The sequence below is a fragment of the Cherax quadricarinatus genome, chromosome 57 (genome assembly GCF_038502225.1).
Source record: "Cherax quadricarinatus isolate ZL_2023a chromosome 57, ASM3850222v1, whole genome shotgun sequence".
In the NCBI taxonomy this organism is placed as follows: Eukaryota; Metazoa; Arthropoda; class Malacostraca; order Decapoda; family Parastacidae; genus Cherax; species Cherax quadricarinatus.
The window spans coordinates 13,614,707-13,629,594 of NC_091348.1; the positions used below are offsets into that span (position 1 = coordinate 13,614,707).

The window sequence follows — 14,888 nt, forward strand, 5'->3', positions numbered from 1 at the left end:
CTCCTGCCACACTCTCTGCCCTTCCTGTCAAACTCTGTCCCTCCTGTCAAACTTATTTTCCCTCCCGTCAAACTCACCTCTCTTCCTGTCTTTTAATTCACCTACATATCGCATCTTTCATATTAGTTTCACATGAAACTCTCAAAACCGCTTACCAAATAAAAGTAAGAGCAATCTATCCATCCATTTCTTTCCTGCATAATCTCCATAATTATTTTAATAACAGCTTATGTCTTTTATTTCGAGAATATAGCCTATGTAAATGCTGTATCTCAACTTACTCTACCTTCATTATTTCTTGGCTAATTGTGGGCTCCACGTTGGTTCTGTACACTCGAGAACTAATCTAACATACATTGTCTTGAATGTTTGCTTGTGTAAACTCTCAGAGGTGTATCTTAAATTTCTCCGGCGTGCATGCACCGCTGATATTATCTTGTTGTGTGTGTACTCATCTAATTGTGGTTGCAGAGGTCGATTCATAGCTCCCGGCCTCGCCTGTGTGTGTGTGTGTGTGTGTGTGTGCGTGTGTGTGCATACACCTTGGGAGAGAGAGGTTAGGTGTAATGACTACCCATAGGTCACTTTCTCTGTCTAATGTATAGAGTTGCTTTCTACCTGACCATTCGTCGGACTATGCTTGCCTGTTTGTCCAAGTCTTCCTGCATTTTGTCCAAGTTTTCACTAGTTTTTATAGATTTTCCTGTTGTGCTCAAGTCTTATTGTTTTGTCCAAATCTTCCTGCTCTTTTTTCAAGTCTCCTGGAGTTTTTCCAAGTTTTCCAGCAGCCTTCGTTTAACATGTCAGTCTTTCTGCAGTTTCTCCAAGTCTTCCTGCAATTTCTTTAAGTTTTCCCTCTGTATGTGCAATTGCTCCCGTTGTTTAAGACTTCCAGGTGCTTTTTTCCATGTCTCCCGCAGTTTGTCCAGATCGTCCTGCGGTTTCTCTCATTATCTGTTGCTCATATCCTATGCACAGGCTTTTAATCTTCTGAACAAACCAGGCTTCTTATTAAATTCAGCTTGTTATTTTTATCCTTTCTCATGCTTAAGACCTTAATAAGACCTTAAGATGAATATCTGTTTTGAGTGTGTTAAGTACTTCTGAAACCACTGATGCATTCTTTCCATTCTCTTTCTCAGTGGAAAAATAGACACAAATGCACTATAATGCGATCCTTTATCGATGACGTTTCGTCCACACAGTGGGCTTTATCTAGTCATAAATATAGGTAGTGGTAGGCTGGCCAGGACATCCTGGCCCCGGTCTTCTCCATCTGGTGATCCCGCCATAGCTCCTCGTAGGGGGAATACCTTAGCAAACAGTACATGGAGTATATATAGGAAGCATAGAGATGTGAAGAGTCAGGAGGGGAATATTGAGAGGAGGTTATATTTGAGAAGGACTTGCATGGAATGGGCAAGTAGGTACGTTACTATGTAGGTTAACAGTGAAGAAGTATCCTGGCAAAGTATCCTGTAAAAGTATCCTGTAAAAGTATCCTGTAAAAGCCGTTGTTATAGTTAAAATTGTTGGATATACAAATAAGTGACGATTCCAAGTTCCTGCTAAGCTCAGTGTCAGTATTTTATACTATTTATATGTCTGTCATAAATGGAGTCTCTCTGGTGGGAACAGTCTGTGTATCCATCAATGTTTCATTATATTTCTCTAGGTTCGCGAGGCAGGATTTGTCTTCTCTAATCCTGTGTTGGTGTTCGATAATATAGAATCTTTTCTCCAGATGTTTAACCAGTACCGAGGAAGCCTTAAAACCAAATAAACAATACGCAAACTTTATCATTTAATATTATTAAACATTTGTTGCCACTCTAAATGCAATTACAAACATTAAGTTAACCTCGACGACTTTTACATTATTGACACAGTTAAGGGACGTTCACGAGTTGCTTTGCTGATTTCATTTAATAAGTGAGGAAATCTTTTTTCTATTAAATGATCAGGAGCTAGCACAGTGTGCTTCAACGCGTTGGAATGCTGCTAAACAGATGTACAGAGAACTAGACATGAGGCGACACCCTGGCCTTAGACGGCCAGTCATCGCTACCTCCAACACCGACACCGTGGCCTTAGACGGTCAGTCATCGCCACCTCCAACACCGACACCCTGGCCTTAGACGGTCAGTCATCGCCACCTCCAACACCGACACCCTGGCCTTAGACGGTCAGTCATCGCCACCTCCAACACCGACACCCTGGCCTTAGACGGTCAGTCATCGCCACCTCCAACACCGACACCCTGGCCTTAGACGGTCAGTCATCGCTACCTCCAACACCTTTCTTCATTAAGATGAAAGTTATTACATTTCCACGACCTATATTCATATGATCTTCGAATAAATGACACAAGCTGACACAAACGTAACACAAGCTGACACAAACATAACACAAGCTGACACAAACGTAAGATAAACCTTTCTTCACTTCTGGCGTCCTGAACCGGATTGCCATCATCTCTACTAATGTCGAAAACGATATAAAATACCGACAAGTTGATGATTAAGACACATGTACAACAGCTGGGTTTGTTTATTGCTGAAAAGTTTCGCTACACAATAGACTTCTTCAGTCAAATACAGAGGCAGCAGGTGTAGTAGTGAAATGAAGATGATGTAATCAGTCCATCAACCTTGGTGGTCAGTCCCTCAGCTGAGGGACTGACCACCTCAAATACTATTTCTCCAAGGTTTATAGACAGATTATATCATCTTCATTTTACTACTACACCTGTTGCCTCTGTATTTGACTGAAGAAGTCTACTGTGTAACGAAACGCTTCAACAGTAATGATACCCAATTGTTGCACATGTATCTTAATCACCGTCTCTACTTTCTCTCACCGGTCACTGTGTAGAACTTGTGTTCTCACGTATTCCAAGTGATCAAGGTCTTAGGACCGAAACGTCTTCAACAAAGGTTCAGTTTCCTGACAAGTTGGTAATCTCATCTATATTTCCAATTATAATTGGAAATATATTACCTCGGTAATATTTTGAGTAACATAAGGAAATACATGAACAATAATTATTGCTCTTATATTTCCTTACCATACTCAAAATATTACCTAGATAAAAAATTTGTTGTTCACATTACAGTAATAACAGATTTTCATATCACTTGAAATAGACTCCCACAAAGGACAGATTTAGCCTTCAGCAGCTGCCATCTCCCCAGCCTCAACACAACGAAGCTACCACACGAGCAACACTCTTCAATCTTAGGTTTGCAAGGGATTCTCAGAATCTATTCTTGGATTTTCTTGAACGACATGATGGATGCTACATAGAGTGCAATTGCTTTAAGTGCACTCTGATAAACTGAGCGAACGGTATATGCCCTTAAAAAAAATTGACCAATCACTCTAAGTGAATCCAAAATAACATGCAACTCAGCCACAAGGATTAATAATGCATGTGGCAGTCTTGTACAACAAGAACACCTCAGTGAAAAGTATCGCAAAAAAAAAAAACGCTATCACTTGTTTTTTTTTTTTTTAAACAAAGTTCAACTGTACAAACTACGAGGAGATATTTTACTTCTCCTAAATTCAGCGTTTTGATTCTCTGTTTTACACCGCCTCACTGGAGGCGATTTAGAACGGTTTTTAAGAGATATTTTCACAGTATTCATCATAAATATTTACAAAACTAAGTATCTTTTGTTAAGTAGCTGATCATGGTGAAAGTTAGGCGATTTAAACAGAGGTGGAACTTCCTTCATGGTGCGTTTGGGTACACAAAACACAAGTGATGGTACCCAAATGGTGCATGAGGGTTTCTCCCATACAGTGAGCTTTATCAAGACACAAACAGATCTACATGGGAAGAGATGACATGAGGATATCACATAATGTGTTTGGGTACACAACACAGTGATGGTACCCATACGGTTCATTTGGGTACACACCACCAAGTGATAATACCCACACGATGCGTTTGGATAACAGGCGACCCACACCATCACTCCCACCCCTGTCTCACCGGCCGTGGGCTGAAGGAGGCAGGGTCAACGCTACTAACCAGGAGATCAGGTAACCAAATCAGTGATGACTTACCTGAGGTGCTGGAGAGCAGGAGACCAAGACAAGACCAGCCACAAAGGCCAACACAAACACTCTGAAACACGAAAGAGCATTAGCAGTGTGTTGCCGGGGATTAACGATGATAGTGATTTAGTGATTGTAGTGTTTGTTGAAACATATATAGTGGTTGATTTGATCATTAATTGTTGTGACAGTGATTAGTGATTTGTTAATTTGGTTTACAGCCTATCTACTACATGTAACCTTTCTACCATAAGCTGAGAAAATTTTAATCCCTAAAATAGAGATTAAAATTAATTTTCAGCATACATATAATATACATATATCGTGCCGAATAAATAAATTTGGTCAGTCAACAAGAGCTCATTTAAAATTAACTCCTTTCTAAAATTTTCTCTTATACGTCTTCACTGGAGTCAAGTGACCCCAGTGAAGAAGTCCTTTGGGATCATATTTGCTTGGACACCCTCTTTTCTGCAACTCTGCAAGCTCCTGATGATGTGTTCATTGCAACACGAAAGGCCTAGAGCTATCATTCTACTCCCTCTCCCGTGGTTGTTCTACACACACACACAAACATACATATATATATATATATATATATATATATATATATATATATATATATATATATAAGATCACAGTAAACAGGTGATTTCAAAATATGCAAAACAACCACTCTGAAAGAATAGAGAAATTCCAAGAGTGGTTGTTTTGCATATATATATATATATATATATATATATATATATATATATATATATATATATATAAATATATATATATATTTTCAACAAGTCGGTCGTCTCCCACCGAGGCAGGGTGACCCAAAAAAAAGAAAGAAAATCCCCAAAAAGAAAATACTTTCATCATTCAACACTTTCACCACACTCACACATTATCACTGCTTTTGCAGAGGTGCTCAGAATATAACAGTTTAGAAGCATATACGTATAGAGATACACAACATATCCCTCCAAACTGCCAATATATATATATATATATATATATATATATATATATATATATATATATATATATATATATATATATATATACAGAAAGAGAGAGTGAGAAAGAGAAAGAACATATCTGAACACTTATCTACGTTAACGACCTATTCTTCGTAATTTACAAGTCAGAGAAAATAGGCGACGCCCAAAGGTCAGTCAAGTGATATTTACCATTGACAAGAATATGATTTTGCAGTAGTTAAGTGTGACAAGCTTAATATTTAACTTAGCCTAGCATGCCAAAGTCGTATGTTAGTAGAACAAAGTTATTTGGTAACATAAAGCAAATAACAGCGCAACTGGAGAAAAATCAGAGTAATGAGGTACGATTTAAGGGAAAGGAGATCCAGTTCCTTGAATCACGAGCCTCATCGGTGTCACTGAACCTTCCTTGAGAGGAAAAAAAATATAAGAAAATAAAACTAAAAATAAGTTAATGGGAAAATTATTTTTTTACAGAATTTCAGAGCATTCACCCGCCGTCTTCTCAAACTTAAAAATAAATATATTGAAATAAATGACGAAATTCGGGAAAATTTATTTCTTAAACTTGTTGAAACTAATACTAAAGAGGAGACGATTTAAGATCTCAGGATCGAAACTATTTTAATAAATTTCCGTGATTGGTCACGTGTCTTTTTCAATAATCAGATAAATGCAGTACGAATGAGTGAGGTGTAATTAAGCAAAATGAAAATAATGAAGACACGTAGAAAATTATTAGTAAAGCTTGTAATTAGAAAAGGAGATACAAAACCAGGAGATATGATTACGAAGATTGCAAGTCATAGAACAAACTTGCAATCTAGTAACGTTTTGCTGTGTGTAGAGCGTTATCAATCCATGACTCGATAAAGCTCTACACACAGTTACAGGATGCCCCCATTACAAGCTTGTTATGTAACTTGTGCTTCTGTCTGTACTCGTCATGTCATCCACATGTACTCGTCATGTCATCCACATGCACTCGTCATGTCATCCACATGCACTCGTCATGTCATCCACATGTACTCGTCATGTCATCTACATGTACTTGTCATATCATCCACATGTACTCGTCATGTCATCCACATGCACTCAACATATCATCCACATGCACTCGTCATGTCATCCACATGCACTTGTCATGTCATCCACATATACTCGTCATGTCATCCACATGCACTCATGTCATCCACAGAGTGTTTTAAGTGTAATCGAGCACATAGACAACGTAGCCAATTGTATACATGGAAAAAATTACACCTCAGAAACAGAATTAAGAAAGTAAGAAGGGAAAAAAAGATATTTAAGTTGTCAAGGTTTATTTTACTGTGTGAGAATATATGGAAGGACGAATTCAGATACGCTAACAAGAGGAATAAATATACTGGCAAAATAAAAATAAGAATGTAGAGTTAGAATAAAAGAAAGAATTGCTGAGAGACGAAGATTTTGTAGGGAATCATAATGAATGCAAAAAAAAAAAAATTACAAAGAGGTTAATAAAAATCTAATTTTTCTTAGAAATTGAGAAAAAGTGAAAATAATGCGAAATATAAAAATTTGTTCATCTTAAAAGGAAGAAATAATAATAAAGAAATACATAAAAAAGGCTTAAAAAATTTAATGGTGCAAAGAAGTGAAATTTAAAAGAAATTGTGAAGCGACTGATCCGAGACAATATTTAAAAATAGTATTTCCAAAAAAAAAGAAATGTAAATTAGGTCGAAATAAAATGTATTTTAAACATCCCCTCAAGGAAGGTTCCTTGATGTTGGTGAGGGGCTCTTGATTTAGGGAATTGGATCTGTGCTCCAGTTCCCCGAATTAAGCCTGAATGCCTTCCACATCCCCTCCCCCAGGCGCTGTATAATCCTCCGGGTTTAGCGCTTCCCCCTTGATTATACTAATAAGCGATACAATGTCTAAATAAACGTTTAAATTACAAAATTGCGCCTTTTATATCAGAATAAAAGAAAAAAAGTGGTAAAAGCAGAATTTTTTTATAGATTTTTAATACAGCACAGATACGGTATTATAAAGAATATACAACGTTTAAAACATATTGCACATGAAAGAACTATGTTTATTGCTGATACTGATATCAAATGGAATGATTACGTTTACCGAGATGTCTCTCTCAGAGCATCTGTGCTGAGAGTTTTTAATAATAATAATAATAACAATAATTTTTATTTCTTCAGGTACAAGGTATACAGTCCTAGCTGACATCAATGATGTACCACTGGAAAGGCCCTTGTTATGCAGAGCATTTCGGGCAAATTAGGTTAATTTTGTCCCAGGATGCGACCCACAGTAATCGACTAACACCCAGGTACCTATTTTACCGATAGGTGAACAGTGACAGCAGTTGTCATAAGGAAACACATACTAATGTTTCCACCTGTAACGGGGATCGAACCACGGACCTCAGTGTGTGAGCCGAGTGCCCTGGCAACCGAGTTACAGGACACCTTATTTCATTCAGTTTATTCTAATCGGCGCTTCAGAGATTTCAGTATTCTTGATTCTGACGAGTGATGAACAGGTTAGGTACAGTCTTAATGACCCTCGTGTACTCGACAGGTTTTAAACTCGGTTAATCAACGAAGCCAGAGAAAGGTATAATAAATTAGTCACTTCTCGAAGGAAGGTACTCAGTGTGGAGTAAGAAGGTGGAGTAAAATGACGATAAAATAAGGAAGGTCATGGAGTAACAAGATGATAAAATAAGGAAGGTGGAGTACTAAGATGATAAAATAAGGAAGGTGAGGTACCAAGATAAGAAGGTGATGGAGTAACAAAACGATAAAATATGGAAGGAGGTGGAGTACCAAGATGATAAAATAACATAAGCTACACATATTCAAATCTAATTATTTTTTTTTTTACAAAATTAAAGATTTAAAGTCAAGATAAAGATGTGAGACTCAGGGTCGTATATGGTTACAACCCAAGATAAATGTGATAAGGGAACACTTAGAATATTCAAGGATCTGATGCATTCAAGGTAATCTTCAATAAGACGAAGACTTAGACACGTATGTAACTTCTGGGTATCTTTATTTGTAGACGTTTCGCCATCCAGTGACTTTATCAGTACAATACACCAACGCCAAGGCTGATGGACTGATTACCTCATCTTATATATATATATATATATATATATATATATATATATATATATATATATATATATATATATATATATATATATAGTTCTATATTTTTCATATTATGCCTTATATTGTACTGATAACGCCACTGGATGGCGAAACGTCAACAAATAAACATAACCAGATTTTACACGTGTCTAATTTTTCGTCTCGTCGGAATTATATACCAATTATGTACAGTCTTCAACAAGCTAGAATCTCCCCAATAAAATTTTACAAAGGTAAAGTGACAGCCTATGTGGCTTATGACTCTGCAACTAACAAGGAAATGGTCAGCCATTGCACCATAATATAACGAATATTTGTTTTGTTTTATTCGTTGGCATGATAAATAAGCAACTTGGATCAGAGAAGGCAACACGATGTCATTACTAGACCCGGTATTTACTAGAAAGGAACAAGATATCTTCAGTATTTATTATGTTAACCCAATTGGCAAAAACGATTACTGCCTTTTAGGGCCGATATATGTTGAAAGGAATGGGGTGAGGGAAGGGGGGGGGGGAATAAGAACACGAATGATGTACCCAGGATTACGAGAGCGCAAAGCATGCACACCGAAAGGAATTAATGGAATGAAAACTAATGGAGCGATAACTAATGGAGTGGAAACTAATGGAGCGAAAACTAATGAAGTGGAAACTAATGGAGCGAAAACTAATGAAGTGAAAACTAATGAAGTGAAAACTAATGGAGCGAAAACTAATGAAGTGAAAACTAATGGAGCGAAAACTAATGAAGTGAAAACTGTTGGAACGAAAACTAATGAAGTGAAAACTAATGGAGCGAAAACTAATGAAGTGAAAACTAATGGAACGAAAACTAATGTAGCGAAAATTAATAGAACGAAAACTAATGGAGCGAAAACTAATGGAGCGAAAACTAATAAACTTAAACTAATGAAGTGAAAACTAATGGAACGAAAACTAATGAAGCGAAAACTAATAGAACGAAAACTAATGAAGTGAAAACTAATAGAACGAAAACTAATAGAACGAAAACTAATGGAACGAAAACTAATGAAGTGAAAACTAATAGAACGAAAACTAATGGAACGAAAACTAATGAAGCGAAAACTAATAGAACGAAAACTAATGAAGCGAAAACTAATAGAACGAAAACTAATGAAGTGAAAACTAATAGAACGAAAACTAATAGAACGAAAACTAATGAAGTGAAAACTAATAGAACGAAAACTAATAGAACGAAAACTAATGAAGTGAAAACTAATAGAACGAAAACTAATAGAACGAAAACTAATGAAGTGAAAACTAATAGAACGAAAACTAATAGAACGAAAACTAATAGAACGAAAACTAATGGAACGAAAACTAATAGAACGAAAACTAATAGAACGAAAACTAATAAAACAAAAACTAATAGAACGAAAACTAATAGAACGAAAACTAATGGAACGAAAACTAATAGAACGAAAACTAATGGAACGAAAACTAATGGAACGAAAACTAATAGAACGAAAACTAATAGAACGAAAACTAATAGAACGAAAACTAATAGAACGAAAACTAATAGAACGAAAACTAATGGAACGAAAACTAATAGAACGAAAACTAATAGAACGAAAACTAATAGAACGAAAACTAATAGAACGAAAACTAATGAAGTGAAAACTAATAGAACGAAAACTAATAGAACGAAAACTAATAGAACGAAAACTAATGAAGTGAAAACTAATAGAACGAAAACTAATAGAACGAAAACTAATAGAACGAAAACTAATGAAGTGAAAACTAATAGAACGAAAACTAATAGAACGAAAACTAATGAAGTGAAAACTAATAGAACGAAAACTAATAAAACGAAAACTAATGAAGTGAAAACTAATAGAACGAAAACTAATAGAACGAAAACTAATAAAACGAAAACTAATGGAACGAAAACTAATAAAACGAAAACTAATGAAGTGAAAACTAATAGAACGAAAACTAATAGAACGAAAACTAATAAAACGAAAACTAATGAAGTGAAAACTAATAGAACGAAAACTAATAAAACGAAAACTAATGAAGTGAAAACTAATAAAACGAAAACTAATAGAACGAAAACTAATAGAACGAAAACTAATAGAACGAAAACTAATAAAACGAAAACTAATAAAACGAAAACTAATAGAACGAAAACTAATAAAACGAAAACTAATAGAACGAAAACTAATAGAACGAAAACTAATAGAACGAAAACTAATAGAACGAAAACTAATAGAACGAAAACTAATAAAACGAAAACTAATAGAACGAAAACTAATAAAACGAAAACTAATGAAGTGAAAACTAATAGAACGAAAACTAATAGAACGAAAACTAATAGAACGAAAACTAATAGAACGAAAACTAATAGAACGAAAACTAATAGAACGAAAACTAATAGAACGAAAACTAATAAAACGAAAACTAATAGAACGAAAACTAATAAAACGAAAACTAATGAAGTGAAAACTAATAGAACGAAAACTAATAGAACGAAAACTAATAGAACGAAAACTAATAAAACGAAAACTAATGGAACGAAAACTAATAGAACGAAAACTAATAGAACGAAAACTAATAGAACGAAAACTAATAAAACGAAAACTAATGAAGTGAAAACTAATAGAACGAAAACTAATAGAACGAAAACTAATAGAACGAAAACTAATGAAGTGAAAACTAATAGAACGAAAACTAATAGAACGAAAACTAATAGAACGAAAACTAATAGAACGAAAACTAATAGAACGAAAACTAATAGAACGAAAACTAATAGAACGAAAACTAATAGAACGAAAACTAATAGAACGAAAACTAATAGAACGAAAACTAATAGAACGAAAACTAATAGAACGAAAACTAATAGAACGAAAACTAATAGAACGAAAACTAATGAAGTGAAAACTAATAAAACGAAAACTAATGGAACGAAAACTAATAGAACGAAAACTAATAGAACGAAAACTAATAGAACGAAAACTAATAGAACGAAAACTAATGAAGTGAAAACTAATAGAACGAAAACTAATAGAACGAAAACTAATGAAGTGAAAACTAATAGAACGAAAACTAATAGAACGAAAACTAATGAAGTGAAAACTAATAGAACGAAAACTAATAGAACGAAAACTAATAGAACGAAAACTAATAGAACGAAAACTAATAGAACGAAAACTAATAAAACGAAAACTAATGAAGTGAAAACTAATAGAACGAAAACTAATAGAACGAAAACTAATAGAACGAAAACTAATAAAACGAAAACTAATGGAACGAAAACTAATAGAACGAAAACTAATAGAACGAAAACTAATGAAGTGAAAACTAATAGAACGAAAACTAATAGAACGAAAACTAATAGAACGAAAACTAATGAAGTGAAAACTAATAGAACGAAAACTAATAGAACGAAAACTAATAGAACGAAAACTAATAGAACGAAAACTAATAGAACGAAAACTAATTAAGTGAAAACTAATAGAACGAAAACTAATAGAACGAAAACTAATAAAACGAAAACTAATGGAACGAAAACTAATAGAACGAAAACTAATAGAACGAAAACTAATAGAACGAAAACTAATAGAACGAAAACTAATAGAACGAAAACTAATGAAGTGAAAACTAATAGAACGAAAACTAATAGAACGAAAACTAATGAAGTGAAAACTAATAGAACGAAAACTAATAGAACGAAAACTAATAGAACGAAAACTAATAGAACGAAAACTAATAGAACGAAAACTAATAGAACGAAAACTAATGAAGTGAAAACTAATAGAACGAAAACTAATGGAACGAAAACTAATAGAACGAAAACTAATAGAACGAAAACTAATAGAACGAAAACTAATAGAACGAAAACTAATAGAACGAAAACTAATGAAGTGAAAACTAATGGAACGAAAACTAATGGAACGAAAACTAATAGAACGAAAACTAATAGAACGAAAACTAATAGAACGAAAACTAATAGAACGAAAACTAATGAAGTGAAAACTAATAGAACGAAAACTAATGAAGTGAAAACTAATAGAACGAAAACTAATAGAACGAAAACTAATAGAACGAAAACTAATAGATCAAAAACTAATAGAACGAAAACTAATAGAACGATAACTAATAGAACGAAAACTAATAGAACGAAAACTAATGAAGTGAAAACTAATAGAACGAAAACTAATGAAGTGAAAACTAATAGAACGAAAACTAATAGAACGAAAACTAATAGAACGAAAACTAATAGAACGAAAACTAATAGATCAAAAACTAATAGAACGAAAACTAATAGAACGAAAACTAATAGAACGAAAACTAATAGAACGAAAACTAATAGATCGAAAACTAATAGAACGAAAACTAATAGAACGAAAACTAATAGAACGAAAACTAATAGATCGAAAACTAATAGATCGAAAACTAATGGAACGAAAACTAATAGAACGGAAACTAATAGATCGAAAACTAATAGAACGAAAACTAATAGAACGAAAACTAATAGAACGAAAACTAATGAAGTGAAAACTAATAGAACGAAAACTAATGAAGTGAAAACTAATGGAACGAAAACTAGTGAAGTGAAAACTAATAGAACGAAAACTAATGAAGTGAAAACTATTGGAGAGAAGTGTTACACAAGGACAGATATAAATGAAATTTATGAAGAGTTCTGCATTATACGTGAAAACGAAATATTTAAAAAAAATCCTAAATTGTGAAGGAATTTTTCAACAGGAAAGGAAAAACAAATCATAAAAACAGTAGACAAATCAACCAGACCAAAATCACGTACCAAATATTTTAAAAAACGTCCCGAATGCAAATAAAAACCAAACCAGAGACGGTAAATTCTCAAAAAAAAAAAAAATAAGAAATCACAGTTAAATCTCCTTGTCAACTCTACAAAAAAAAACGAGAAAAACAAAATACAAAGAATTGAAGATTGTAAAATAAAAGACAGAGAAGAATTGTGTGATACAATAAGAAATGAAATGCAGATAATAAAGATAACGAAATGTATAATAATAAAGGTAATGACATATATAATAAAGGTAATGAGATGTATAATGATGCAGGTAATGAAATATATAATAATAAAGGTAATAATGTATATAAAGGTAATGCAATGTATAATGATGCAGGTAATGAAATATATAATAATAAAGGTAATGAAATGTATAATAATAAAAATTGCTAAATAAACAATGGCACAGTTTTATAGGCATTCATTATTTCAAAATAATTCAATGATCTTCAGCTAATCAGAATTTCTTAAGCAGTTATCTAACTAGTGTCAAAATCAAAGACAATCGCCATTAAACAAAATGGATCGAAGCCAAAAACAAGCCATTGAAATCAAGACAACTTAAGTCATCAATAGTCGAGACATAATTACTGAATGGTAGCGAAAACGAGACCAAAATTCAAGATAATATATCTTTCTTAGTTTTAAGAAAATGTCTTGAAGAAATAATTTACCCGTTATATTGATTTTTTATGGGCAACACTAAGAGAAGATGAGTTAGTACGACAATACAAGAAGTTAGTTCTTTCTTACTAGAAGTTAGTACATACTTACAAGTTAGTATCTCATTAAGAGAAGTTAATACATCCTTACAAGAAGTACATTATTAAGAGAAGTTAGCACATCGTTACTAGAGGTTAGTACATCGTTACTAGAAGTTAGTACATCGTTACTAGAAGTTAGTACATCGTTACTAGAAGTTAGTACATCGTTACTAGAAGTTAGTACATCGTTACTAGAAGTTAGTACATCGTTACTGGAGGTTAGTACATCGTTACTAGAAGTTAGTACATCGTTACTAGAAGTTAGTACATCGTTACTGGAGGTTAGTACATCGTTACTAAAAGTTAGTACATCGTTACCAGACGTTAGTACATCGTTACTAGAAGTTAGTACATCGTTACTAGAAGTTAGTACATCGTTTCTAGAAGTTAGAACATCGTTACTAGAAGTTAGAACATCGTTACTAGAAGTTAGTACATCGTTACTAGAAGTTAACCAATAAATAGAATAAATATAAATTAATAGAAACATAAATTTCTTTAAACTTTAGCCCCGGCTTTCAAATTTAGCCCTATCTTTCTAACTTTAACCCTGCTTCTTTAACTTTAAACATGTTTCTCTATCTTTAACCCAATCATTTTAACTCTTAACTCTCTCTCTCTCTCTCTCTCTCTCTCTCTCTCTCTCTCTCTCTCTCTCTCTCTCTCTCTCTCTCTCTCTCATTAAACTTTAAAATTCTCTCTCTATCTTTAAACTTTGAACCTATCTCTCGCTTTATCTTTAACTCTACGTCTCCAAGAAATATTTTTGAAGAAGAAATAAGAGAAATTAGAGAAAAAATAAAGAAAATACCTTCAGAATAAACTCTTGTTAACTGCATTACAATTATTACATAAATCACACAAGAAAATAATTTTAATTTCAGAATTACTCTTGACGGAGGCTCCATGAAAATTAATTCGAAAAAAAAATCAGTATTTAGAAGGAATAAAATGCAAACTATTACAGTGCATATTTATTTTTTGTCTGAGAAAAAATTAGAACAATGATAACAGAAAATTTTCAACGTGGGAACATTTTATCATTGGAGTTCCACAGGCCTTAATTTTTTTCCGAAATTAAGTTATTTGGCCTAAAAAAA

At 33.3% G+C, this 14,888-nt stretch overlaps 1 protein-coding gene across 2 annotated transcripts in view; it reads right to left on the reverse strand.

The window, feature by feature from the left end:
* Positions 1–14,888, reverse strand: part of LOC128693502 (uncharacterized) — a 138,148-nt gene that overhangs the window by 113,529 nt on the left and 9,731 nt on the right. For both annotated transcript variants that reach the window (XM_053783210.2, XM_053783211.2), the window contains exon 2: positions 4,075–4,135. In XM_053783210.2, coding sequence (XP_053639185.1) covers positions 4,075–4,135 — 61 coding nt within the window. The remainder of the gene's footprint in view (positions 1–4,074; positions 4,136–14,888) is intronic.